Raw genomic sequence first — 26,113 nt, 5'->3', positions numbered from 1 at the left:
TTATTACAGGTAATTACCCGTGACTAACTTACTACTTACTGATACGACATATTAGTACAGGTACCCTACTAAGGTAGAAAGATGCACGTACGAAATAGCAGTGCCGAGGGATTTGCATTGCAGCAGCGGTGTATGTATGTACAGGTATGTAAGGTGTGAGCGCCTCATTCATGCCAACGGCGGCAGATCATCCGCAGGTGCCGCGGAAGCCAGGCAGGCAGGCAGGCCCACCTCACGCTCGGGAGCTGGCCAAGCCGGCTGATGACGGCGGCGGGGCGGGCGAGCGGGCGGCCTGGGAGGCTTGCCGCCACGTCTTGTCGAAGAGACAGACACGCGGGACGGGGACCCCTTCACGGAGGCCGTCGTCGTCCGTGGTGGAACCGGGCGCTTCATCAGGGGACGCGGTGCAACCCCCGTCACCTTCCCTTCTTCCCCCTGGGGGGCTGCAGCGGAATGGCTGGGCGGGCGCCTGTTGCTGTGCTTGGGTACGTACTAGTACGTAGCTACGTAGGTAGTAATAAGGGTCCACGTACGCCGGGGGCCGGGCAGGCCAGCACCCAATACGTGACCTGTGACGCTGCGTGTTACAGGGCGGAGTGGTGTGTTTTCGAGGCCCACGCACGAAGTACGTACTCGTCGATACTGCACCTTACCTTAGTACCTGTGAAGTTGTCCACACCGGGGGGCATGGACGCGGGCACGGCTGGGTGGTGGTGGGCCGCCTCCCTCCTGCCGCCGCCCCCTTGTTGGTGGCTCAGCCACGCCAGATGATGTTCAATGCTGCGACACTCAAATACCTGCAACCCACCTCTCCTCTCCCTCTTTCTCGCCGCCCAGTCTCCCGCCCTGCGTCTATTTTGTCTGCTTGCTGCATAGGCATCGTGAGAGGGGTGCATTGACGAGACGCGCCTTTGTTAGTCCCGAAGCAGCAGCAGCAGCAGCAGCAGTAACAGGGTCTTCCACGCCTACATAGCTGGCCACCCTATCTCGCGGTTCCATCAACGCCCGCTCGTAAAACCGAGTCAACGAGCCAACACCGACATACAACAAACAGCACCCAAACACACATTCATTCTCGGATCATCCCGCACTTATCGGTCGCGGTGGTGACGACGACGGTGACGACGACAGCGACGACGGCGACCCGAAGAAGCAGCGCGCTCGCAATGGGCATACGCGCACGAGACGATGTACCGCCCGGTTGGGTGAGGGAAGGGGACTGGTTAGTGCCGTGGTGGCACAGCAGGGTACGTTGGGCACGCTGGGACACATGGAACGACGCTGACATGCTTCGGCCGACAAACAGGAGGGGATCATCGTCAAATGGGTCATTTTCCTCGTCATCTTCCTGCTCATCATGGGGTACATCCTCGGCGGCTACTTGCACGCGAAGCGGCGGCTGCGAAAGGGCCTCCAGCCGTTGGCTTACCACCGAGTAAGTTCCCACTACCGCCTATTCTCTTTTGCAATTTCTGCCCTTTTCTCGATGTCCTTTGAGAAGACACATTGTGTGCTGACGCAGCTTGGTCGACTACTAGTGCCTGGTCAGTCGACGGGCTTGGCAACCGCAGCAGTACCAGAACAGCTGGCCACAGCAGGGCGGAGGCGGCTACTATCAGCCCAATGCCTACCACATGGGTAACATGGCGGCGCCCCCCGTGTACGATCCGAATCGCCCGCCCATGTACACTGGCCCGCCGGCCGGACCTCCAGATGGGGCCACTAAGGTCGACCCGTCGCAATGGCGGACGGAGCCTACTAGGCGGCCCGCCGAGGCAGATCCCGCGCCGGACTATGCGCCGCCTGGTGGTGGGCCTCCGCCACCCGGGAACATGCGGTGAAGAGAGGAGGTGTGAGTTCTGGACACGCCAGGGAGAAGGTCTGGGTTGGAGCAAGGAAGATTGCAAGATAAAGCAGGTCTCATCTCTGTCGATCCTTGGTGGAACGAAGCAGCCCCGGGAATTCGTGGAAAGCATTGTTGTATTGCGCTCGCTAAAGAGTCAGGTAGTTTTAGCAGATTAGGTGTGCTGTTATTCCAAAACGCCAGCGTAATCAGGGTATATCGTGTCTAGTCCATATCCATCGCGTCGTCGTCGTAGTCGCTGTCCGCAGCGGCGCTTTGTGTCGTGTCGACTTGCAGCGCCGGGGTCCCGGCGACTGGGCCGTCGTCGATCATGGTGGCGCACTCCCGCTCCAGCCGTTGGCGTTCTCGGACGCGGTGCCGCGCCTCGATGATGGCCTTGCGCACGCCGTCCTTTTCCTCGGGCACGGAGAGGGACTTGGGATCGCTGTAGAGTACCATCTGCATGCCGGCGAGCTCCCCGTCGCTGTTGACGAGAACGTGTGGCGGGATGCGGTTCTGGCGCAGGTGCTTCTCGATGTCTGGCAGGAAGACGAGTCTGCCGTCGTCGCTCTCGTTGTCGGAGGACGACGAGAGCTCGTCGTCCATGTTGTAGATGTAGACCTTGTGCTTTGTGTCGTCGACGTGCATCACGTCGTCGTCTTGGTCGCCTACGTGGGCGTCGCCGTTGTTACCATTGCCGCTATTGTTGTTGCCGATGACGCTGGCCGCAGGGGGGAGTCGATGAGCCGCCGACTCGACGGGAACGTAGAGTTTTGATCCATTCTGCTCTGGAGGGGGGGAGTTAGCATGGGTCCGTCCGGGGGGGCCGGCCCTGCAGGACAGCGGATGGAGAGAGGGAGCACGTACCGAGATTGAGCAGGCTCAGTCGCTTGGAGAGCCGCTCATTGTTGTTGTTGTTATCCTGGGCGTCGGCCTTTCTCTTGCTGCCGGCATGCGTGGGCGACGTCGCAGTCGCAGTCGTGGTCGCAGGCACGGTCACTGTCTGAGGCACCACCGCCGCTGGTCTTGTTCTTGGTGCGGCGGCAGCGGCGGCGGCGGCGCCGGGGTACAAAGCGGCGACGGCGGCGCTGTGGGGAGATTGCAGTCTGGCTCCCTGCTGCACCATCATCCTCAACAACGGAACGACTCTTTTCCTCCTTCCTCGTCCCGGCCGGCAGAGCGATCGATAGATCAATCAGAGCTTCAACCCGCGCCCGGTGTGCCAGCCAGTATTGGGCGACGCGCGGGGTGTCTCTTTTTTCTTTCTTTTTGGAGTTCTCTTCCCAGCTCTCCTTTTCTTCCGCACGTGAGAGCTCTCCTTTCGATCCGACCCAACGGCGACGGCGAAGTCGGCGCGGCGTGACGATAGGACGGCTTCGTCGTGTGCTTGGATGCGTGTGCGCGTGCGTGCGTGCGCAGCGGGCCGCAGCTTCGTTGAGTCAGATTGGATTGAATTGCAGCTCAGGTGACAAGTCGCACAGGAACCGCGCAGGGCGGACGTGGGCAGATGCAGATGCAGGAGGCGGCGTGGGCAGCAACGGTGGGAGCAGCAGCAGGGCGCGTGCTTCCAATCGTTGGCGCTGGGCCGACAGCGGCCGGCTGCCCTCTTGTACCCTTGACTCACGCTTGTAGAAGTTTCTATTTCTCCAGCTCTGGGTCGCCCACCGCCCAAGCCCCCCGCACCCGCAATTGGCACCACTGCTACCACCGTTTCTTCCTCCTCCATCATCCGCGACTACCCCGCCGCCGTCCAGCACCACCACCACCACCACCACCACCGCTGCCGTCGCCTCGGACCCTTCCTCCCACCACCACCACCACCACCACCATCACGACGACGCCCTCACGCATCCTCGCGACCAGGGTTCCCGCAATCTCCTGCCTGCGGCGCCTCTACTCGACTGCAGCAAAAATGAGCGAGATCCAGTGGCCCGCGCAGAAGGTGCGCAAGACCTTCTTCGACTTCTTCGAGCAGCGGGGTCACGCTATCGGTAAGTTCTTTTGCCTTTTGGGCCCGTCGCCACCCACCCTTCAACGGTCTCGCGCCGCCGAAACGCAACGCCTAGCCGGGGCTTTCACGCTCTCTTGCGTTCGGTCCGGACTCTTGATGCCGCACGCCATCCATCTATATTTTCCGCTGCGCATGCTGATCCTTCGTGACAGTGCCCTCCGGCTCCGTGGTCCCCCACAATGACCCCACGCTGCTCTTCACCAACGCGGGCATGAACCAGTTCAAGCCCATCTTCCTCGGCACCATTGGCAAGTCGGACCCCATGGCCAGCCTCAAGCGCGCTGCCGATTCGCAAAAAGTCATCCGCGCCGGCGGCAAGCACAACGACCTCGACGATGTCGGCAAGGACAGCTACCACCATACCTTCTTCGAGATGTTGGGCAACTGGTCCTTCGGCGACTACTTCAAGAAGGAGGCCATCGCCATGTCGTGGGAGCTGCTCACAAAGGTCTACGGACTGGATCCGTCGCGCCTTTACGTCACATACTTTGAGGGCAGCCCGTCCCTGAACCTCGAACCCGATCTGGAGGCCAAGGAGCTGTGGAAGGCCATTGGTGTCCCCGAGGACCACATCCTCCCCGGAAACATGAAGGATAACTTCTGGGAGATGGGCGATCAGGGTCCTTGCGGTCCCTGCAGCGAAGTGCACTACGACAAAATCGGCGGACGCAACGCGGCGAGCCTCGTCAACGAGGACGACCCCATGGTCGTCGAGATCTGGAACATTGTCTTCATGCAGTTCGATCGTCAAAAAGACAAGAGCCTGAAGCCCCTGCCCGCCAAACACATCGACACTGGCATGGGCTATGAGCGCCTGGTCTCTGCGCTGCAGAACACCGAGTCCAACTACGCCACCGACTGTTTCACTCCGCTGTTCAAGCAGATCCAGGAGGTCACGGGCGTCAGGCCCTACACCGACAAGTACGGCAAGGACGACGCAGACGGTATCGACACCGCCTACCGAGTCGTTGCGGACCACATCCGAACCCTGTCGTTTGCGATTTCCGACGGCGCAGTGCCCAACAACGACGGCCGCGGCTACGTTATTCGACGAATCCTGCGACGAGGCGTGCGATATGCGCGCAAATACCTCAACGCCGAGATTGGCTCCTTCTTCTCCAAGATCCTGCCTGCGTTGGTTGATCATATGGGCGAGCAGTTCCCCGAGCTGGTCAAGAAGCAGGTAGATCTCAAGGAGATTCTCGACGAAGAGGAGGAGGCGTTCTCGCGGACGCTGGACCGTGGCGAGGCTCAGTTCGAAAAGTACGCCGCCAAGGCGGCCAAGGACAACGTCAAGAAGCTTGACGGTGACATCGTGTGGAGGCTCTATGATACCTTTGGATTCCCGGTCGATTTGACCAAGTTGATGGCGGAGGAGCGCGGCCTAGACATCGACGAGGAGGAGGTGAACGTCGCCAAGGAGAAGGCGCGTGAGGCCAGCAAGGCCGTCAAGGAGTCGGTGGAGACGTTTGCGAAGCTCGATGTGCACCAGATTGCGGAGCTGGAGCAGCAGCGCAAGGTCAGCCGGACCAACGACGACAGCAAATTCGTCAAGGGTGATAGCACGGGCAAGGTGCAGCTCATCTTCGATGGCAAGACCTTCCACAACTCCACCAAGGACTTGAAGCCGAAAACTGCCATCGGCATCCTGCTGGACAGCACCAACTTCTATGCCGAGTCTGGTGGTCAGGTTGCCGACACCGGCCGAATCGTCATCGACGACGTCGCCGAGTTCAAGGTCATGGACGTCCAGGAGTACGGCGGCTATATCCTTCACAGCGGTTACATTGAGTATGGCGAGCTGTCGGCCGGCGACAAGGTCATCTGCGAGTACGACGAACTCCGGCGGTCGCCGATTCGCAACAACCATTCCGGCACGCATGTACTCAACCACTCGCTGCGACAAGTGCTGGGTGATGACATCAACCAGAAGGGCTCTTTGGTCGACAACGAGAAGCTGCGATTTGACTTTTCGCACAAGGCTCAGGTCAAGATCGACGAGCTTAGGAAAATTGAGGACATGTCGAACGCCGACATCCGGAAGAACTATAAGATCTTCTCCAAGGATGTTGATCTGGACCTTGCGCGCCAGATCGAGGGCGTCCGTGCCGTGTTTGGCGAGACATACCCCAACCCCGTGCGCGTTGTGTCGATTGGCATGGACGTCGACACTATGCTCAAGGACCCGAAGAAGCCAGAATGGCGCGAGTATAGTGTCGAATTCTGCGGCGGTACCCACGTCGAGCAGACGGGCCTGATCAAGGACCTCGTCATCGTCGAGGAGAGCGGCATCGCCAAGGGTATCCGCCGTATCATCGCCTACACTGGCGAGGCGGCGCACCAGGTGCAGCGAGAGGCAGCCGAGTTTGCCAAGACGCTGGATGCGCTCGAGGCGTTGCCGTTCGGTGCCGAGAAGGAGGCTCAGGTCAAGGCCGTGTCGCAAGAACTGAGCCAGCTGGTCATCTCTACCCTCACCAAGGATGAGTTCAACCAGCGGTTCCAAAAGATTACCACGTCGGTCGTCAACGAGCAGAAGAAGCGTCAGAAGGCCGAGACCAAGACGGCCCTCGACACGGTGCTCAAGCACTTTGAGAAGAACGAGGACGCCAAGTGGTTCGTCGGCAGGCTGCCCATTGGCGGCAACGCCAAGGCCTTAACGGAGGTGATCAAGCACTTCCAGGGCAAGGACAAGGAGAAGTCTGTCTATCTCTTTGGCGGCAGCAAGGAAGACGGCGCCGTGGTTCATGGCGTGTTTGTCGGCTCGGTACGTTCCCTTGCCGCTGCAGCGAATTGACTTGGTCCTGGATTTTTACTGACAGTCTTGTTTAGCATCTCGCGTCCCAGGGCGTCACCGCCGAGAAGTGGGCGGCTTCGGTGTCCGAAGTTGTCGGCGGCCGGTCTGGCGGCAAGGAGCCCACACGGCAGGGCCAGGGCACCAACCCGGACAAGATTGACGACGGTGTGGAGACGGCGACGAAGTGGCTGGATGAGAAGCTGAAGCTGTAGGATGGATTTATGTAACATGAGCTGGGATGGATGAGGTCGGTTGGAGGGGGGGATGTCTATCGCGTCGTCGTCGTTCGGCCAACCCCCCGCCGCCTGATTAGATAGGTGGATGGATCTTGGGCTTTTTTGGGGAATTAACTAGATGCCAACTTCGGTTAGGGTGGGCATGTTTCCGGCGCGAGTGTGAAAAATACTAGTTTGAAGGTCGACGACGCAGACTAGGACCCGAAAAGGGGGAGGGGTTTGCCGTCTGGCTCGGTTGACAGAAATAGACGTCACGATTGAGTCCTCCCTGTAGCTCGGGTGTAGCTCAGGTGGCAACTGGGTGAGCGGCGGCAATAGTATACGAGCGATTGCCGAGCCAGAAGGGGGTATATTCGCCTGTCATGCCGTTCCTTTCTCTATGTACATGTACACGTCTATATATGTTACAGCCACCGCCGCAGCAATGATGCGCACACCACTCATGCAGACTTTCCTTCCAATAGCCACAACGGGCGAGCCCCACAGTCGGCATACTCATACAGTCACGAGGACGCTGGCGTTGCGGTAGTGCGTCAGCAGTGGATTCTCGCCGCTGCGCGTCTCCGTGTCCTCGACGTAGGCCCAGCGGCGCATAAAGTCGCCGTGAGACATGACGCGCGTGAGCTTGCCCGTGATGGCGCGGTAGATGGCCTCGGTGATGCGGAAGTCGGTGGGGAAAAGGATGTCAAAGTACCCCTGATGGACCTGCATGTGCGCGCCGGCGCCATCAGTCAGCATTCACGAAAGGGGGAGATGGCAAGGGGGCCAGAATTACCAGGGGCGTCGTGACGGGCACCATGCGTCGCTGGTACCGCGTCTGCACGACGGGGGCGTTGAGACCCCTGACGGCCTGGGGCAGGGCGTCAAAGTCGGACGTCACGAGGCGGTGGGCGGGGAAGAACTTCTCGAGGACGTCGAAGAACTGCATGAGGCGGGTGGGAATGAACTCGGGGTCCGAGAGGTTGGCGGCGAAGGGCATCTTGGTGGAGAGGTAGCGCAGGACGGGATTGGAGTGGTAGGGTTTGGGATACTGGCCGCCAGTGGCGGCGTGGCGGACGCGGAAGAAGCGGGCGGCGACAGGGTCGAGCTCGTGGACGTAAAACTCGTAGAAGTCGCCGTCTCCGTCGATGAGAACGTGGCCCTGAAGGGGTTCCTCGGTGGCCATGTCGTAGCGAATGCCGTCGTGGGCAAAGTTGTCAAAAACCTCCATGGCGAGGAAGAAGCAGGGGGAGGGCTCGTAGCGGTCCCACTCGAAGATGCTCTTGTTGATGATATCGACGCGCTCGCGGTGGCCGCGCGACTCGGCGGTGGAGAGCAGGTGACGGCTCTGCAGGTCGGCAAGGGATGGGGAGATCTCGATGATGTTGTAGCGGGTGCGGGCGTAGACCTGAGGGTCGACCTCGCGGATGTAATCGAGTATGTTGAGCATGAGGGTGCCGCGGCCGGCGCCCATCTCGTAGATGAGCAGATCGTCGTAGGGATAGGTGGTAAGGCGGTAGTTGGAGACGAGGTAGCGGGCGATGGCCTCGCCGTAAAAGGGACGGAACAGCTCCGTGGGCGTGTGCCACAGCTGGCGGGTCGGGTTCTCGCTGCCCTCTGCGTCGTCGAGGGCATCCTCGAACTCGGTATACCGACGGCCTAGCTCTGACTGGAACTCGAGCTCGTCGCGCATGACATTGAAGTCAAAGGGCTCGCCGGGACTGAAGATGACTGCCTGCTTAGAGAAGTAGCCGTACGAGGGGTTGTACAGCGAGTCTGCAGGTCGCCGCCCAATGGATCCATTGGTCAGTCGGGCGTCACGGGCAAAGCAGCAGAGGGCAGCGCGGACGAACCGTCGATGAAGTCGCGGAGCAGCATCTTGACCTTGCGCGGGCGCTCGGTGCGCCGCTTGAGGTCTTGGATGGACATGTACGGGTACTCGGCGAACTCTTCTCTCCTGTCCTCGGGCATGATGTGTGTGCGCTGCTGCCAGCGGCTCTCGTTGGACTTCATGCCTCGGTCGCGGGAAGCTCTCGTCGCGTACGAGCGGGAGGAGCAGGAGTGTCCGTTCGTGTGGAGATAGTGGTGCGCGCCAGCCGAAACGGAGGCGCTGCGGCGAGGCGAGCGTCCATGGACGACGAGAGTTGGGGGCGGCAGGCCCTGACATCCCCGCGGCCGATGGCGAAACAGCTGCCGGAAGAGCTGGGCCACGACGGGGGAGTCCATGGCGGGCGGCTTGCTCGGCGAGGGGCAGCAGCCAGTTCGGTTGAAGGTGGAGGTGGAGGAGGTGGTGGTGGTGGTGCGTCGACTTGCAGGTTGAAGGACGGCAAGCAATTGCTGGCCGGAGCTCCATTATTGGCCGGCGATCGGGGGGTGGAATGATCCGAAGGTGCCTGCACTGCGCTGGGCGCTGGCGGGTGTGCGCGTGGGTGAGTGGTGGGGTGTGTCGCAAAACGCCTGCCAAGCAGGGGTACCTTTTTAGCATGGAATTTGTCCATGTATTTTCTTTCACGATTTCCCAAACAGGCCAGGAACCCTCATGACATCAGATCCCGATTCCGAAACCTCACCACCGCCCATCCACCCGTCTTCGGACTATGCCCCAGGCCGCTGCTATTGAGCACCATCACCACAATCATCCTCAGGCTATGGAACTCATATAATCGCCCTCATCGTCACAAGACAAACATGTCTCTGAGCGACCACCCCAAGGCCTACGGGTCCGCCGCCCTCGCCGCCGCTTTCGCCGCCGGCATCCTCGTCACCCTCGGCTTCAAGGACTTTTACCCGGACCTGGAGCAGTGGTACCAGGGCAGCAGGGATGGCAGCCGTCGCAGGAGGGGGGCCGCCGCCCGCTCGTCCGCCGGTCCGCGCCGACGGCGGAGCAGCTTCTTTTGGGGCGGCGGCGGAGCGCCCGTGCAGCTTGAGGACCGCGAGGAGCAGGAGCCATCGTCATGGCCGACGACGGCGCCGCTGCCCGTCCCCTCGGCTTTCGATGGCGACAGCAAAAGCACCGCGGTCGCGGCCGGCATCGAGTCGTGCATCGGCAACACGCCCCTCGTCGAGATCCACTCCCTTTCCGTCGCCACGGGCCGCACCATCCTCGCAAAGGCCGAGTTCCTCAACGGCGCCGGCAACAGCCCCAAGGACCGCGTCGCCCTGTCCATGATCGCCGAGGCCGAGCGCCGCGGCCTGCTGCGTCCGGGTCGCGGCGACACCATCTACGAGGGCACCGTCGGCAGCACGGGCATCTCCCTCGCCACCCTCGCCCGCGCCCGCGGCTACCGCGCCCACATCTGCATGCCCGACGACCAGGCCCTCGAGAAGTCGGACCTGCTGCATCACCTCGGCGCCCGCGTCGAGCGCGTCCCCGTCGCCCCCATCACCAGCCCCCGCCACTTCGTCAACCTCGCCCGCGCCCGCGCCGCCGAGCACGAGCGCCGCGCCGACGACGGCAGCCGCGGCTTCTTCGCCAACCAGTTCGAGTCCGAGGCCAACTGGCACGCCCACTTCGCCACCACGGGGCCCGAGATCTGGGCCCAGACCGACGGTGGCCGCCTCGACGCCTTCGTCGCCGGCGCTGGCACCGGCGGCACCATCTCGGGCGTCGCCCGCTACCTCAAGCTCGAGGCCAAGCTCGACGCCCTGCGCGTCGTCCTCGCCGACCCCCAGGGGAGCGGCCTCTACAATAAAATCACCCACGGCGTCATGTACTCGTCGACGGAGCGCGAGGGCACCCGCCGCCGCCAGCAGGTCGACTCCATCGTCGAGGGCATCGGCATCAACCGCGTCACCGAGAACCTCGAGGCCGGCAGGGACCTCATCGACGACGCCGTCAAGGTCTCCGACGAGCAGGCCTGCCGCATGGCCCGCTGGCTCGTCGAGAACGACGGCATCTTTGTCGGCAGCAGCAGTTCCGTTAACTGCGTCGCCGCTGTCCAGGCCGCCATGGCCCTGCCCGAGGGGAGCCGCGTCGTCACCATCTTGTGCGACTCGGGCACCCGACACCTGAGCAAGTTTTGGAAGCGCATCAAGGAGATGGGTCTCGAGGAGGAAGAGGCCATCGACCTGTTCCAGGAGCTGGGCATCACTCGCCCGCCATCCCCATAGATTATATAGATACCACTGTGCATGGCCTCGTCTTTCCGAGTCGCTGAAGAAAGGTCCTATTCTGACAAACAAAATAGACGGTCTAAAATGTACTGGCGGCCGTGTCTCGAATCTAACACTCTGCATCGCACACGCGAGCAGCGGAAGCAGGGCCCAACCAAAAATAACCACCTCCACCCATGCAAACTAACCCGTCAGCGTCAGCAACGCAGAAAGAAAGGGATGAGGCATGAGACGAAGAAAGAAACAAATAAAGATGAAAAGCACAAACGCATGCCCAGTCCCTTGAGCCGTCGTGCGCGTTGCCAAGTCGCAGTGATATATATCTCGTTCCCAAACTCCCAGTCCCGCGCGCCCGGTCGCCCCGGACTTTGATACCACGCACGCCAATGCGAAATGACCTACTCCCGTTACCGTCGCGAATTGAAAACGCCTTGTAGCCCGCCGACGCTCGAACTTTTTATGAGAACTGTCCGCCGTGTTAGTCTCAGCGCCATCTCGACATGCATGTTGGGCGGGATGTGGCATCGCTTACTTTCCAACGATGACCGCAGTTCATGCATTCGCAAAACGTCGTCATCGGCTCGTCGGCGCTTCTCGTTTGTGCCTGCGTATAGCTAACCTTCTTCTTCTTACAGCGGCCGCATTCGAGGCTGTCGCTGATGCTCTTCTCCGCCATGGGCACCTGCGCCTTCTTCATGTTCTCCTTTTCCAGCTCAATGTCCTTCTTGCGCTGGTCCTCGCTCTTGAGCTCCTCGTCGGTCATGACGGCGAATCTGTCGGGGGAGATGTCGCCCGACATGACGCGCGGACCGAGCTCCTTGTTAGACTTGGTCTTGAGGTTGGAGAAGAGCGAGCGAATCTTCTTCTTGTAGTCGGCCGTCTCGCCCTTGTAGGCGACGAAGATGGCATGCTCGACGGCAACAGCCTTGGCGATGACGTCGGAGCCCGCCTCCGTGGACCGGTAGGCGAGGCCATTGTACATGAGGCCGATGCACTGGTTGCGGACGTTGGAGTCGGTGCGCTTGATGTCTACGCCGTCAGTGTCGTACTTGCGCTTCTCCGGGTCGCCCGTGAAGGTCTTCTTGAGGCTCGTGGGGGCGGGAGCGGCGGGCGACGAAGCCGGCGCGGGAGCAGGAGAGCCCTTGGTCTTCTGGAGCTTCGAGTTCTTCTCCTGCTCGACGAGCTTCTTCCACTTGATGACGAGTTCAGACGCGGCACGGGCGATCTCCTTGTTCGGGTTTGAGCGCAGCTTTCCGACTATGATGCCGGCACGGGTCGCCTGCGAGAGAGAAAGTCGTTTGTCAGTAACAGCTCGCCTCCGGTCGAAACGCCTCCCACATCTGGGGCAAATGCCGGGCGCATTCGCAACGCGGCAATCACGTACGCAGCAGCATACACCTTGCACGCGTCGCCAAGGCGCAAGCCACACGCGACGAAACGACACCGGTTGCGGGGGGGCCGAAGGGGGGCTATGCACTCACCCGAAGCATCTCTTCCGTCGGCGCGGCGTCGTTCTTGAGCGAGTCGAGCAGCTTGATGGCGCTCTCGGGCGGCTCGTTGGCGGCGACCGACTTGTTGAGCGCCTTGACGCGCGACTCCAGCTCGCGCTGGTCCATCATGGCGGGCATAACTGCGGGTGCGAATGCTATGCGATGCGATGCAGGAAAAAAAGAGCGGCTCCGAAACGGATGGTCGCGGTTGGCGACGTGGGCGGGCAAATGGTGCGAGATCGTGGGGTTAGAGTTGGTCGCGCGACTCGGAGTTTCAGGGACGTTCGTTGGGCTTGCAAAGACTGGGGGGGTGGCGTCGGAGCCGGCGTTTAACCGCGGTGCCCTGGGGTGCGCGCAGTGAATGCGACAACTTCGAGCAACCTCCCTCCTACCCTGAAGACGTCACCACAACCCTGAAAATGTTTGCTTCGAGCTTTGACTGCACTTATGCGGCGACTTGCCATCAATTCATGGCATTAAATTGCCTGGTTGTAGGCTCGTACATGAGCTGAGAGCCTTGCGAATGAAGCGCTGCTCCTTTGTACTTGTAAAAGCCGTGCGAGATCCCTCGACAACGACGGGTGGCTTGCTTCTTGCCATGCACGATCTTGAGCTCAGACCGGGGCTCGGAGCGAGCGCGGGAAGCTCTTTGACCAGGCCATACTTATACATCGTAGATAGCCACCACCATGTCTATTCATCTTCAGCATCAACAACGGCCCCTCTCTTCGCCGTCCTCCTCCGCTTGCTGGATGACTTCTGGCTGCTCTCCGCGGCCCCTTCAGCGCCTCCAACGTTGGCTCGCAGCTTGTCCACCGCGGCCAGCATCCTCTTGCTGCCCTGAGCCTTTTGTCTTGGCGCAAAGGCTTCCTTGGCCCCAACACCTACGCCGCCCCCAAAGTATCTCGTGATGTTGCTCTGCGTGCCTTCTACGTCCCGTCTGTTCATGTCCCGGATCACGGGGACCAGCACCTCGTCCGTGCGCTCCTTGCTCCATCCGATCGTCGCCATGAGGAAGCGCCGCAGCCCTTCCAGGTCCGGCACGCCCCACTGGAAGGCTTCCGCGCTGTGGTCGACTTCCGGCTGGAGGTACGCGTCGTACACTGCAGGGTTCGGGAAGCCCGGGGGGAGAAAGAGCTTCGTTGCCTGAGACTTGCGGAACTTTTTGCGGAAGGGCGACGAGGCGTCGGCCTCTTTGGGTCGATTCTGGGATTGAACTGCGGTCCACCATTCCCGGAAGTCATCTAGTCCCCGCTTTCCGGGGAATTCAGACAGAATTTCGATTGCGGTGACAGGGCCGACGCCAGGCAGGCCCTCCGTGTAGTCTGAGCCAAGAAGCTGCGCGAGGGAGATGAGTTGCTCTCTCGAGAGTGACATTTCGTTTTCGAGATCTACACCGAGGTAGCACTCGACAAATTTGTTGCTGTTGAACATGTTCTTGTAGACCCGCGTGCCGCCAAACAGGAACGTGTCCGAGTCGTCCGTGACGATGCCGTCGACGATCCCTAGGCGCACCAGCTCAGCGCATTGGGCTTCAGCCTCCATCGGCGCGGTGATGTATGGGATGCCAAAGAGACGCAGGAGGGCTTGACACTCTGAAATCATGACCTGCGTGACTTCGTCTGCATCGCGGCGATCCTTCTTCTGCTGATTGCGCAAAGCCCGCAGCTCTTTCTCGTAATCCTCCTTGTTCTGCGCCGCTGACTTTTGGTTCAGCTCGCTCGCGAATCTGGCATGTTCTTCGGCCTCTGCGGCCATCTGCATCATGAGCTCTTCATCCTCAGCATCGCTGAACTCGTCGTACTCCACGTCCGCAAACGGGTCATCAAGTGTGGCCCCGCCTTGGGTTTGAGATTCGGACTGTGAGGCATTCTGAGGAGCTTCGGGGAACAGAGGTGACTCTTCGCGTACTGGTGCCGATGGCGCCGCTGTCGGCTCTACCTCTGGCACGTCCTCGAACTCTGGCTCCGGAGTGGCTGATGCCGGTCCTGCTTCCGAGAACAATTCACTACCACCTTGCGGATCCTGGGCCGTGTCTTGCTCTTCAGATGCTGACTCTGGTGTTGGGACCTGGCTTCTTCCCCGCACCAGGGATGCTGTAGATTGGGCGTCCTCGACCCCACTCGTAGCTTCTTCAATGGCGCCGATGGTCAGCGATTCCTGGCCGTCCTGTGGCTCCGGTGAAGGTGGGATCTCGACAATCTCAACGTCGCTCCCATCGTCCGATGATGAGTCGATCTCAATCAAACGATCTTGCATGTCTCGTCGCATCTTCCGCTCTTCCTCTTCCGCCTCTCGTCTGTCTTCTTCGTTGATCTCTCGCTCGGCGTCTTGCTGCTTCTTCAGTGATTCTCTGATGTCTGTGTTGTCGACCAGCCAAGGGGGCAATGGCAGGGGCCCATCTTGCTCTTGAGGCTGCTCAGCTTCGAACCCGCCAGCCATATCATCGGCTATTATACCGCTGCCATCGGCCTGACCTGTGTCTGATCTGCCCTCCTCCGTAGGTCCTTTTGCGAACAGTGACTTGCGCCAGTCGAGTTTCGGAAACGGCAACGGTCCGTCAAACGGGTTCTTCTTGTTCTCCACGACGGGTTTGGGCTGCGCTGCTTTTGCTTTCCGCGACCGAGCCAACACGGTCTGCATATCCTCCTCGCTGTCGCTCTCATGGGGCGCCGTCTCTTCTTTTCGCTTGGGCACAGCTGCGCTGGCTCTGTTGTTGACGATGTGCGCGATCATGGAACCGCTGTTGGACATTATCGGCCTCGACTCCTTCACAGCCTTCTGTGTCCATTCTGGTGCAGCCTCGGGCACATCCTCAAACTCCTCGTCGGCATCCGAATCCTTGTCGAAGTCGTGTTGGTTCTTGAGAGACAAAGCAATCGCGCGGCTGAGATCGTCCTCCTCTTCCGGGTGCATCCTCTCCTGTGGTTCGCCTCCAAGAATAGAGGCCGTTTCCCCGGTGTTGCCCCCAACAAAGAGAGACTCGTCATCGTCTTGTTCGCTTGTAGTGGCGTGTGACTGGTTCTCGTGGAACCGCTGCCGTTGGGCTGCCATTTCCCGTGCGGCGTGAGTGACGCCAAGGTTTACGGGAGTTGCTTTCGGAAGACGATTCAGGCCTTCGATGGGGACGTCTTCGAAGTCGTCGTCATCTTCCTCCTCCTCCGCGTCCTTGGTCTGGTACTGCACCTGGATGGCGTCTACGTCGATGGGCTTGTGCGCCTCTCCAATGTCTTTGTCTTTGCTGACGACGCCCAAGGCCCAGCCGCCCTCGGCGCCTTCATTCTTGACCAAAATGTACTCGCGGTCCCTTTCGCCAGCGACGCGGGCATTTACTCCCAAGGTCAAGTCGGTACCCGTCATGCCCACTTCGGCCATGAGTCGTTGAGTGAGATGATTTCTCTCCTTGACTCTTTCTATCTGGAACCTGGAAAAGGCCATTCTGTCGGGGAACATGTCGTCTAGTTGGTCCTTGCTAAGGCCCATTCTGAGCCGACTTCGTAGCCTGGCGGCGTTGAGAATGTTATATCGATCCGGAGCGGGGAGACTCTTGAAGAAATCGCCGTCGAAATCGATCTTGCTAAAGTCATACAAGTTGATGTCCTCCCCATTGTGGAACTGTCGAGCGTACTCCTCGAGTTCTTCGACACTCATGATGCGCGGGTCGTCGGGCTTGCCCATGGAGGCTATTCCGCCGTCAAGTTCGGGGAGGTGGTACGCGTCCTGCTTGTGGAACCTCCTCGACTGGGCCTTTTCCTGTGGCGACATGCCTATCTCAGCCATGTATCCGACATCTGCGGTGCTCGCGGCAGCTACGTCGTCCTCCTGGAGGCGGGCCTCGCGTGCGGCAACGTCGGCGTCCTGCTGCTCCTTCTTGCGCTTCTCCTCCTCCTCGACAGCGATGCGCTGCATCTGGACGGCCAGCAGCTTGCCGGCGGTCCTGACGGCATCGTCGCGACGGCCCTCGCGCCTGCGCTGGCGCCTCTGTATGGTGGCGCGCTTGAGGGCAGGGGCGCCGCCGTCGAAGACAAAGACGGGCAGGATGCCGAACCATAGCAGCTTGCAGATGCGACGGAAGAAGCCGACGACGTGCGAGTTGCGCAGCGCGTTCCCCTCCTTGTCGCGCACGGCCTTTAGGAATTGGTATATCCAGATGGACGCGTCGACGGCGAGGCGCTTCCGGTTGAGGGTGGCGAGGTTGGTCGGGCGAGCGCACGGCTGGACGACAGTCCAAAGCCCGTTGACACCCATGACGACAGTGCTTGCGGGGACGAAGAGCCGCCCAGAATGCAAGCAAGCATCAAGGATCAATGGTCATGGCGAAGGGTGCCCAGAGCTGTCTCCTCATGGCGGCGGCATGGTACGTAGTCGGCGGCCGCGTAATGATGTATTGGTTTGGTTGAAGGACGAAGTCAAGCGATTCCCAATGGAAATGAGTGAACTAGAGGGGGGCGAGATTCACGGTCGGTTTAGTGACCGTGAGTGCAACCTTGGAAGCCTACAAGGAAGGTTCAGTGGAGACGGGCACATTAGCTTAGCCCGTCAGTTGGCGCGTAAATAAGCGTACCTGTACAGTATACTTCGTACTGGAGGTGCCTAAGTACCTAAGGTACCTTAGGTAGTACCTTGTATAGCTCAACAATACAAGTATTGCATACCAGGCACTACCTGGAAATGTGCCTCCTTATGAGGTACTGGATACCTGTGTTCTGCTTACTACCTTAGGTATAGCTCCCCGCCGGGCGGCTTGGGGGCGAACATCACGTCCCACTAATGCCACCACGCTCGGCCGGGGTGAGGGCCTCATCTTGCACCTCAGACTTAGACCCGCGGGTAGACGTGCCAAGTACACAACTGTCTTTGAACAGACCGCGGCGTAGAAGGACTCAGAGTTTGCACAGCACACCCCCAAGAGGCCCAGTCATTGAACTACCTACCTAGGTAGGCATCTAGGCATCTAGGCTGCCATGTTATACCCACCTTGGCTTGGGTCCCCGTACAACTATCGTACTCCCTCCTACCACGGCCGATGCACCGAGAAGGGCTGCAGTCAACGTCGGAAGGAGCATCTTGAGGTGCGCGGGGCTTCGAGTTGAGACGATGGCGCAGCGCGAATAAGTCGGGACTCTGTTGGAAGTGCAGAGGCTCAATTATTTATTTTATGTTTGGTTCCAAGGCGTAGGAGAACTGGCAGAGAAGCTAGGCGGCATTGCTGCTTTATATGCTCGGATGCTCCAGTCGTCCGTCCTTCAGATAGTGTCCAGTCGCACAAGGGGGGACGGTATTCATGATGCAGGTCTCAGGTGGCTGGATCAAACGACGTTGCGTAACATTGGTCTTATAGCTCAGGTACATGTAGCCTCTCGCGTTCGCCGGAAGACACAGAGACTGGCCTGGTAGGATAGGGCTTTGTATGAGATCACGGGAAGTAGACTGATAGTTGATAATCGCGATGTATGGGTAATCGGCCAAGACCTAACAATTCAAGCCTTCTTGAAGAGGCCTTCGGAAAAGGTGCCGTGCCCTTCGTGGTTAGCGTACATAGTTCATCAACGCGAGGAAGCAAAGCGTGGGCGTAGAGCGGGTGTACGGCGACAACAACCGGGTTGCACGGGATGGAGAGAGAAACGGAGACAATCAAGACCTAGCCCTTTCTGAATTGTGAAGAGCACTTGCAAGTAAGGTTGGAAGTGTGGCGGGGGTAGTAGTATCTCGCATCACTCATGTTCAAACACTCGACTCCATACGAAGTAGTTAGGTCCCTCACTAACCATGTCAAAATCAGACCAACGGCCCGTTTCGATCATCCGCTCCGACCCACGCAGCCACGATGTGTGCTGAGAAGAACACTCCATAGCAGCACGTCATGCAAGATGCAGGGAGACGAAATGTGGCCTCCCCTCGCTCGACTTGAGGCGATCGAGGGCATCAGGCCTAAAATCAAACTTAGGGGCATTCATGGCGAAGCTGGGGCGTAATGACCATGGCAAGCACACCGCGATGCCCGGAGCGACGGCTGAGTTCTCGGGCTATTTGCATATGGAGTTGCGCGCAGGCTTCCACTTGAAGCGATGACGGCGTGGCGCGTACACGTTATGATATCGTATAATCTGTAAATCGTCACATCTGATGGGACAAGTGACCTACCGCCGGGCGGACGGAAAACTGGAGTTTATTACTGGCATGGCCTCGGCCTACGGCTACGGCGACACTACGTCGTGACAAAGCTGCAAACAAAAAATTTTTTCATTATAAACTGCGATAGTGCCTGCATGGTTTACTGTGAACAAAGGCACAAACGTTGAATGTGACTACCTATCAGTGTACTCGTAGGCGACCAGAGGATACTCGTTGATCAGCTGTGTCGGATGAGAGTTCCCCTCCGCTATTCCTATGGATGCTCGCAGAGAATCGAACTCGGGCTTCCCCAGTGCCTCAGTTGATGACAAGCGATTGACGCTTCCACCGACCCGACTTCAACTTTGCAATCGATATCACTGTTTACAGCGTTTCAGTGGGCGGCTCTGTTTCGGTTCCGAGCTGCCAAGGCAAGGAAAGAGGGGGGGAAGGGGCGGGAGGGGAGGGGAGGCAGGCGTCTGTACCTGTACTTGATGCACTTCGTTTTCTTGTTAATGCTGACAGAGCTGTGTGTTTACTCGATTAGCCAAAGCAGAGAGGCTTGCCCGAGAGTGTGCACCGTACTTGGCTGGCCACGTGGTGACGCATTCGTCAGACATGACGGGACGGACTACGGAGCTGGTGCTACAACTCGTGTAGGGATGGAGCAGCCCCTGTCTCAGCTTGTCAGCAGAGTTGCGTCAGGGTACGTATATGTCCTCATGATGGAACTTGCAAGGATTATCGAAGCGTTGCAGGACGCAGGAAGGAGGATCGCGGCAACCAAGGACAGCTGCATCTTGAGTTATGGGTGCGGGTATTGGCTCGGGTAATGTGTAGCAGAAGTTTATGATCTGATCTGTCAAAGGGGAGCGCCAAAAGCTTATGGAGGAAGTGCTGGTGTGCTAGGTCGTGACTGAAGGCAGGACCTGCCTCTTTATATACTTGAACTCTTGACTGGCAACGACGTGAGCTGGAAGACTGACTGGCTCTCATCGCATGTGTCGGAGGGTTAGCTGGCGTCGATATTATCCGAGACGTTACATGAGAAGCACAGACAGGCGGCTGGGGCGACTGGTGTTGATCGGAAAGCAATGACCAAAAGCAGTTCCCTGCAGCTGTCGTCTAGTATTCCGGCTCGTACTTTCCCCACCGAGATATCCGGGGCGGGATGCTATGCTTTGTGATGGCTTCGAAGAAGCGCCAACCAGACAGTAGCCCATGACGAACATATGCTGTGTGCTCGGCAAGCATGTCTGGTGACTCCGCGGGACACGGAACGGACGGGTGGCACTGAACGTCCAGTGGTCGTCATGTGCTCAGTCCAGCTGACATCTTTCAAGAAGAGACCGCATATTCTGTGCTCGGCAGCTTTCGTGCCTAGTCGTCGAATTTGCATCAACGATGCGGTGTCACGATCGGCTCGCCATCCCGGGAAACGGCATTTGCACGACGGCGGGGATGAGAACGGCAACCACCGGCGGCCTGCACGTCACTCCTCCATGCGGCGACGGCCCGAACCGCGTCACGCTGAAAGACGACCCTGCTCTGGGGACCTGCTTCCGTTTGTGATATTTGACATTCCGTCGTTATTGTGAGACCGTGTCATGACCGAACGCCCGTGACGATAATAAGAGATCCACAAAACGCGCTGTACGACATGAAACGGCTGTCTGTTCTCCTATCTTGCGAGCGCAGATGTTGTGCATTCGGGCCCCAAAGCATCTCGAGGCGTTTCTCAGGCCACGTCCATGGCGAGCAAGACGAATATGTGCTGTCGTGAAACGCATTGGCTTTTATGCCCAATGCAAATCATCATGAGCCAACACCACCACCAAGTCGATGGCAGAGAGAATGGGCGCAATCCAGCGCGGGTTACGTTACGCGCCTGATCGTTTTATGCAGCGGTTATTGAGGTAGTTATCCAACAGGGATGGCGGGGGGAGCCACCGGTGGTTCGAACTTCAAAGTACGACCCCGTTGACCCAAACGGGCATCATCGTGGCAAGCCCTTTGAAATCTCACATACAATGGCCCTGTACCGGAAGTACTTCGTACAGTATACGTCGTATAGTCATCCTGGACGGACGGAAAACAGCCTCGACGTCTGCCTCTGTGTAACCCCCACAAGTTCATTGTTGGAGGTATCAAAGGTCCAACCGGAACGCACGTCCTGCCGAACCATGACGGTTTGGGGGCGGGCGAGCGGGCGGGCGGCACTTGCAAGTTGCGTCACGCAGGGAAAATCCTCCGCTAGCGAATAAGGCAACCTCGCCAATCGTCGGCTCGATTCGACCTTTCCCCCCACACCGGATACCCAAAGCCACCCACCCAATACCGCACACACCCGAACCACACACATGCGCTTGCCCGCCAACTTCATCCCATCCCATCCCATCACGGGCGTCAATCACACATTCGACTAGCTACTTCGTCATGGACAAAGACGAGGCGCAGGCGTACCTCCAGTCCCTGCTGAACAAGAACCTCCGCATCACCACCACAGACGGCCGCCTCTTCTGGGGCTCCTTCAAGTGCACCGACCCGGTTCGTCGTCCAAAGCTGTCCCTCCCCCCTTCCCCGTCTCATCTCACCCCGCACCGCTTGCTTTTCCCGGCCGCCTATACTTTGCCATGGACCCTCCCCCCCTCATTTCTCCTGTTTGTTTGGTTTGGAAAGACGACTCCCCGCTGACATGACGGGCCCCATCCGTCCCTTGCCCTCCTGCTACAGGACAGCAACGTCGTGCTGGCTCACACGTACGAGTACCGCCAGCCCTCGGACGAGCGGGTGCGTCGGCACCTGGCGGAGGAGCAAGAGGCGGCGGCGGCCGAGGGCAGCACGACCGTCGCTCTCGACATGACGTCGCGCTATCTCGGCCTTATTGTCGTGCCGGGGCATCACATTGTCAAGATGGAGCTGGAGCAGTTTGCGAGCCAGATGGCGCAATGATAGAGACAGAGACAGAGAGAGACACAGAGAGAGAGAGAGAGAGAGAGAGACAGACAGAGAGGGAGAGAGAGAGGGAGAGAGAGAGAAAGAGAGAGAGAGAGAGAGAGAGAGAGAGAACACGCGCGAGCGCATCACCGCCACATCTGGGGACCACCGATGTGGTGTTGTGCCCTTTTAAGTCTAATGATACCCCAGTCCCGTCACCAACAAGCACGCACATGAACGCGACATCAAAGAGGCCTCATCAACCTTCAACCTGGTATTAGCGTTAAGAGTACACCAAGAAAAGCTACCCTACTAAGCATACGATCAGAAAAAAAAAAGACATTCATACACAACCATCCGTCATGTCCAGCTTGCCGTGCAAACTCCGCCATGGCAGCAGCGTCCGTGGCTGCCTAACCGATATTACCCTCATTACTGCTCCCGTGATATCGCGCCGGCAATTTTTTCTAGTGTCCCAGATATGTTCATTTTCGAAGTGGTTTGGCTGAGGCTTCTCACGCGACGACGGCCTCCTGAGTGCGGCCGCGGCTCTCCCCGCCGTTGACACCAACCTCGGAGTCCAGGCCGGCGTGGTGCGCGTCCTCGTCCTCTTCCTCCTCAGACTCATCATCGTGCCTGCCGACCCAAGAGCTGCCGTCGTGAAGCGGCGCGTCCTGGCCCGACAGGTCGTGGCCGCCCTCGGCGCGAGCGCGGATGTTGTTGCGGCGGCGCTGAGACAGGGTGCGCGAGCGCGTCGACAGCTTGGAGGAAATGGCGGCGTTCGCCGTGACCCAGTTGGTGAGGGCGTCCTCGCAGTCCTGGATGATAGCCTTGCTGGCCTCGTAGCCGTCGTACGCCTGTCGCGTCTCACCGGGGGTAACGGGGCTGTCGTCGATGAGTTCCAGGAGGTGCTTTCCGTAGCCGGCGATGATGGCCACCTTCTCGCAGTGCTCGCGCAGGGCGTCAAACTGATAAGTGTAGGCCGCCTTGACCTTCTCGCGGGTGATGTTGGACAGCTGAGCCTCGGCGACCAGGGACTCGGCCTCGGCGCGGACGAGCTCCTGCTCGAGAACGACAATCTTGGGCGAGTTGGGCTCCTTGTACTTGAGCTGAGCAATCTGGTCGGTGATCTTTTGCTTGCCTGTGTTGCTGTCGGTCAATGGACGATCACGCGCGCAAGAAGACGACATGAAGGAAACGTACGGTCTCGGCTGGGCTGGACTGAGGCCTCAATGTTGCGGATGCTCTTCATGGTGATGCGGTACTGGTCGTAGCGGTCGACGTACTGGTCCTCGAGCTCGCCGATTTCGTAGAGGAGGACACCGAGCTTGTCAGTGACGTCAGAGACATCCTCGTCGCCGCCCTCGCCCCAGATGGAGAGTTGTTGCTAGGGGACGGTCAGCACATGTCTAATAGTAGTAGGAAAGGATGTTTTGCGTACAGCGACTTCCATGCGCTCCTTGGCTACCTGCTCCAAGCTGCGCATGACGTTCTTCTCCATCTTGACGAGCTGGGAGAGCTTCTTGGCCAGATCGGGCCCGAAGGCGCCACCGGCATTGCGGCGGAGGGCATGGCCTGAGCAATTGCGTGAGCTTTAGTCGAAGAGGGCCGGATGACGTCTGACAGTGCATCGCGCAGCATGCTGCTTGCTCCGTCGATGACTTCCGGGGGGTCGCGTGCCACTCACCGAAGCTTCCCTTGCCGAAGAGGCGACCGGCCTTGGTGGATGACGGAGGCGGCGGAGGGCTCTGCAATCAAGCTGGCTGTCAGTGTTCGATCGCTCTCTCAATGGCGTGCGGCCATGACATGGCCAGAAACCGTTGAAGGGGCGGAAAGCTCGCACCTGCAGCTGGGACGCAGTGGGCGCCCGGGTCGCGCGCATGGAATAAGTGCGATGCATGATGGGCGAGTCGGCGCGGCGGATACGTATGCGATGAACGGGTTGGAAACTCGAATTGCTTGTGTTCAGAGCAAGTGAAATCCCGAGCAGGTGGAACGCGAGGGGGATCGGCGCTGAAGCAAAGGGTATCAACAAGGGGGGGAATGGGACAGCAGCGGAAGGGGGGCCAGTCGGGAGGGATGCGATGGTTTTATGCGGGATGGGGGGAGCGGTGGTGGTGGTGTTGTTTTGCGGAGACGAGACAGACGATCGTCACCGGGCGGGACGGGGGCTTTTGGGGGGGTGGCGGCGGCGCTTGCAGAGCTCCCTCGCAGCACACCCGCCGGCGCGGCGACGTCATCGCCCGACGAGAGTGTGAGGTCGTTTCGGGCGCCCAGTGCCGGACCTCGTCCAGGCTGGAGTGCCTCCATCCACTCAGCACGAACAGTGGAGGGCCCGGGCCCCACCTCACCGCACCCGCCAGCCCGGGCAGGCGCGCATGGATGCATGATTTGTAGCGCCAGACAGCGCAGGAGAGCAGCACTAACCAGCCTGATGATGTGCCTTGGGTTGTCCCAAGGAGTTGAGGAAGCCCAGAGGAGGGAGGCGATGACGGATGTATCCTTCCATCCCTCCCGTCTTGTTCTATCCATCCATTTGGCCACTAGGTACCTCCTGCGTTGTACCTACCTTAGGCCGCGCAAGCCAGCTTATTCAGGTACCGCAGAACTGCCCAGGCCTGCCGCCACCGCTGCAACGGGCTCAGCGGCGCAGAGAGACCCTGCAGACGACAGCAATTTTTCTCTTCTCTTTATTCTCTCTCTTGTCAGCCCGGGCAGCAGGCTGGCTCGGTACGACCGGAGACCCTGGATCTACCAACGCGCCGGGCCACTGCGCGGCATCGAAACATGCACGCATTGCAGGTACCAAGTCGGCAGGTAAGTACTGCACCTTAAGGTTAGTAGGTACCTACCTGGGATGTTGGCATGCACCGCATCGCTCAAGCTCTAGGACCCACGTCGCAGGCTTTCGAAAAATCTGGGCCTTCAATCATCAATCAAATCGTCTCGGCACTCCTCTTTCTGCTGCTGGCCTGGCCCGGGCGGCCGGCCGCCAAGAAGGCTCCGTCCAGGCATATTGCTGCGATGCGACTCTGCTGGCCGACCCTCTCGCTCGGCGCCGTCGCCCCCCATTCCGCATGCGGATGGATGGGCTGCCCGAAGCTCGAGGCTACGGCGTGCTAGTGTCGAGCTACCGTCGCCAGATGACGGAGCTGTGAGTTACCGTCAGGACAGGAGCATGGAGAGCCAGCGTCTCCGGCGGTTCTTGCACGTTTCATCTCATTTCCCGTTGCCCTGCGCCGTCGTCGAGCGCGGTACCCGAGCTCCTGGCGGCGTTGTTAGTACGCGTACGCCAGCACAGCCCCCTCCGAGGGTGAAGGGAGATGGGTGGTGGTCGTCGGGCGAGCGGCGATGGTCCCCCCCTCCCCCAAGGCCATGCGGTGCCGGCGGCGGTAGGCTCAACGGGAGCCTTTCAAGTTGGCCAATATCGGTCGAGCGAGTGACGCTCGTGCAGGCCCGGCCCGCCGTGACCAAAGGGTTTCGGCCGCGCCGTCGCCGGCTGATACCTACGGCGCGGTCCTCGTGCTCCCAGTCACCACCCTAGCAGTCGTGCGTACCGTACCGCCTTTGAGCCGCTGCCGTGTGCGCATGGGGGTGCGGCAACGTACGCGGGACGTTGTGGGCAGAAGCCATGACTGCCGAATGATGGCATCCTTTTCAGCTCGTCCATGCCGGGAGCTTGCGGTGCCCCACACTATCAACCCGTCAAGGTGGGCTGTGGCTTCGACGTGTCGTCGGCGACATGGTAAAGCATAGGTAGTAATTATTCGCCATGGCCTCTGACGACGGCAAAATCGTTAGCCGTGGTCTTACGATCGATTCCATCTACGCAAGACGACCCCTTGCTGGGCATTCCTGCGCTGCAGAGAGACCCTGACCCAGCTCATGCACCCTGCAATCGCAAGAGCCGTCTCGTCCCCATCTTGCATAAGTGACAAGTGAGTTTCAAGCGTAGAGTTGCGGCTATGAGGTCATTGTACGGCATGGACAGACCAACAGGGAGTACAAAGTCACCATATCACGTGATGGCCAAGCCGACTTGAACCCGTGTCTCGATGACGTAGCCCTGCAAGGAAACCGGGCCGGGGTGTTGGATCTTCGATGGGCCTTCCGAAGCGTAGCGGTCGTAGAGCTGGAGCCGGATCGCAATGGCGTATCTTGGCCGGATTTGGGCGCTACGCCCCTGCATTAGGTGCCATCTTTGCGGACCGGTCGGGGTTCCGAGCCTGGGGAGTTGGGGTATGAGGAGGGTGTTTTGGCACAGGGGGTTGATTTTTGTGAAGGGGGCGCTACACGGCAGGTGTCTAGAAAACTTGAAGAGTACCTTAAGTAGTACTGGACGACTGTATTGAGCCTTGGGGTTTCTTAGGTTCTGGTTGACTGGGCAGCTTAAAGCGCAAGTTGGCAAGCCGCGCAATGCACAATAAACTGCATGTCCAAGGCTGTACCTGCAAAGTACGGAGTATACTGTATAAGGTACTTAGGTACTGTAGGTGATTTGGAATGATGGGTTCGCCGACGGTACACATGCACAATCGTCACAATCAAGTCGCCCAACAGCCATCACTTTGCAATGCTGAAGAATTCACGTCGTAT

General features: G+C 59.5%; 9 protein-coding genes across 10 annotated transcripts; 4 read left to right on the top strand and 5 right to left on the bottom strand.

Annotated features, from left to right (window-relative positions):
• Positions 1–827: 827 nt before the first annotated feature.
• JDV02_009367 (uncharacterized protein) lies at positions 828–2,058 on the top strand. Its single transcript, XM_047991021.1, has 3 exons — positions 828–1,247; positions 1,307–1,435; positions 1,539–2,058. The coding sequence occupies exons 1-3, from the start codon at positions 1,167–1,169 to the stop codon at positions 1,839–1,841; spliced, it is 513 nt and encodes a 170-aa protein (XP_047847031.1). The 5' UTR covers positions 828–1,166; the 3' UTR covers positions 1,842–2,058.
• JDV02_009366 (uncharacterized protein) lies at positions 1,833–3,384 on the bottom strand. Its single transcript, XM_047991020.1, has 2 exons — positions 2,711–3,384; positions 1,833–2,631 (listed from the first exon to the last, which is right to left on the bottom strand). Exons 1-2 carry the CDS (start codon positions 2,970–2,972, stop codon positions 2,069–2,071), a joined length of 825 nt encoding a protein of 274 aa, XP_047847030.1. The 5' UTR covers positions 2,973–3,384; the 3' UTR covers positions 1,833–2,068.
• ALA1 (Alanine--tRNA ligase) lies at positions 3,191–7,253 on the top strand. The gene is made up of 3 exons (XM_047991019.1): positions 3,191–3,834; positions 4,007–6,618; positions 6,684–7,253. The coding sequence occupies exons 1-3, from the start codon at positions 3,351–3,353 to the stop codon at positions 6,858–6,860; spliced, it is 3,273 nt and encodes a 1,090-aa protein (XP_047847029.1). The 5' UTR covers positions 3,191–3,350; the 3' UTR covers positions 6,861–7,253.
• On the bottom strand, positions 7,217–9,170 carry JDV02_009364 (uncharacterized protein). Of its 2 annotated transcripts, XM_047991017.1 has the most exons (3): positions 8,717–9,170; positions 7,660–8,639; positions 7,217–7,589 (listed from the first exon to the last, which is right to left on the bottom strand). In XM_047991017.1, exons 1-3 carry the CDS (start codon positions 9,087–9,089, stop codon positions 7,380–7,382), a joined length of 1,563 nt encoding a protein of 520 aa, XP_047847027.1. In that variant the 5' UTR covers positions 9,090–9,170; the 3' UTR covers positions 7,217–7,379. The 2 variants fall into 2 exon arrangements, with proteins under 2 accessions (XP_047847027.1, XP_047847028.1); XM_047991018.1 differs by having other exon boundaries at positions 7,217–8,639.
• Positions 9,171–9,399: 229 nt separating this feature from the next.
• Positions 9,400–11,264, top strand: cys12 (Cysteine synthase). The gene has a single exon (XM_047991016.1). It carries the CDS (start codon positions 9,552–9,554, stop codon positions 10,971–10,973), a length of 1,422 nt encoding a protein of 473 aa, XP_047847026.1. The 5' UTR covers positions 9,400–9,551; the 3' UTR covers positions 10,974–11,264.
• Positions 10,972–12,745, bottom strand: tfs1 (transcription elongation factor TFIIS). The gene is made up of 3 exons (XM_047991015.1): positions 12,458–12,745; positions 11,509–12,255; positions 10,972–11,442 (listed from the first exon to the last, which is right to left on the bottom strand). The coding sequence occupies exons 1-3, from the start codon at positions 12,602–12,604 to the stop codon at positions 11,434–11,436; spliced, it is 903 nt and encodes a 300-aa protein (XP_047847025.1). The 5' UTR covers positions 12,605–12,745; the 3' UTR covers positions 10,972–11,433.
• A 165-nt stretch (positions 12,746–12,910) lies between these two features.
• Positions 12,911–16,861, bottom strand: RAD2 (DNA repair protein rad2). The gene has a single exon (XM_047991014.1). The coding sequence runs from the start codon at positions 16,712–16,714 to the stop codon at positions 13,160–13,162; it is 3,555 nt and encodes a 1,184-aa protein (XP_047847024.1). The 5' UTR covers positions 16,715–16,861; the 3' UTR covers positions 12,911–13,159.
• Positions 16,862–20,922: 4,061 nt separating this feature from the next.
• Positions 20,923–21,585, top strand: JDV02_009360 (uncharacterized protein). The gene is made up of 2 exons (XM_047991013.1): positions 20,923–21,127; positions 21,314–21,585. Exons 1-2 carry the CDS (start codon positions 21,017–21,019, stop codon positions 21,530–21,532), a joined length of 330 nt encoding a protein of 109 aa, XP_047847023.1. The 5' UTR covers positions 20,923–21,016; the 3' UTR covers positions 21,533–21,585.
• A 64-nt stretch (positions 21,586–21,649) lies between these two features.
• LSP1 (lipid-binding protein) lies at positions 21,650–23,640 on the bottom strand. Its single transcript, XM_047991012.1, has 5 exons — positions 23,361–23,640; positions 23,205–23,265; positions 22,959–23,092; positions 22,721–22,904; positions 21,650–22,658 (listed from the first exon to the last, which is right to left on the bottom strand). The coding sequence occupies exons 1-5, from the start codon at positions 23,415–23,417 to the stop codon at positions 22,033–22,035; spliced, it is 1,062 nt and encodes a 353-aa protein (XP_047847022.1). The 5' UTR covers positions 23,418–23,640; the 3' UTR covers positions 21,650–22,032.
• Positions 23,641–26,113: the final 2,473 nt, after the last annotated feature.

This window comes from Purpureocillium takamizusanense, chromosome 9, assembly GCF_022605165.1.
Source record: "Purpureocillium takamizusanense chromosome 9, complete sequence".
NCBI lineage: Eukaryota > Fungi > Ascomycota > Sordariomycetes > Hypocreales > Ophiocordycipitaceae > Purpureocillium > Purpureocillium takamizusanense.
Note: the sequence above shows the minus strand (reverse complement) of the source record. Positions and strands in the feature narration are given on the sequence as shown.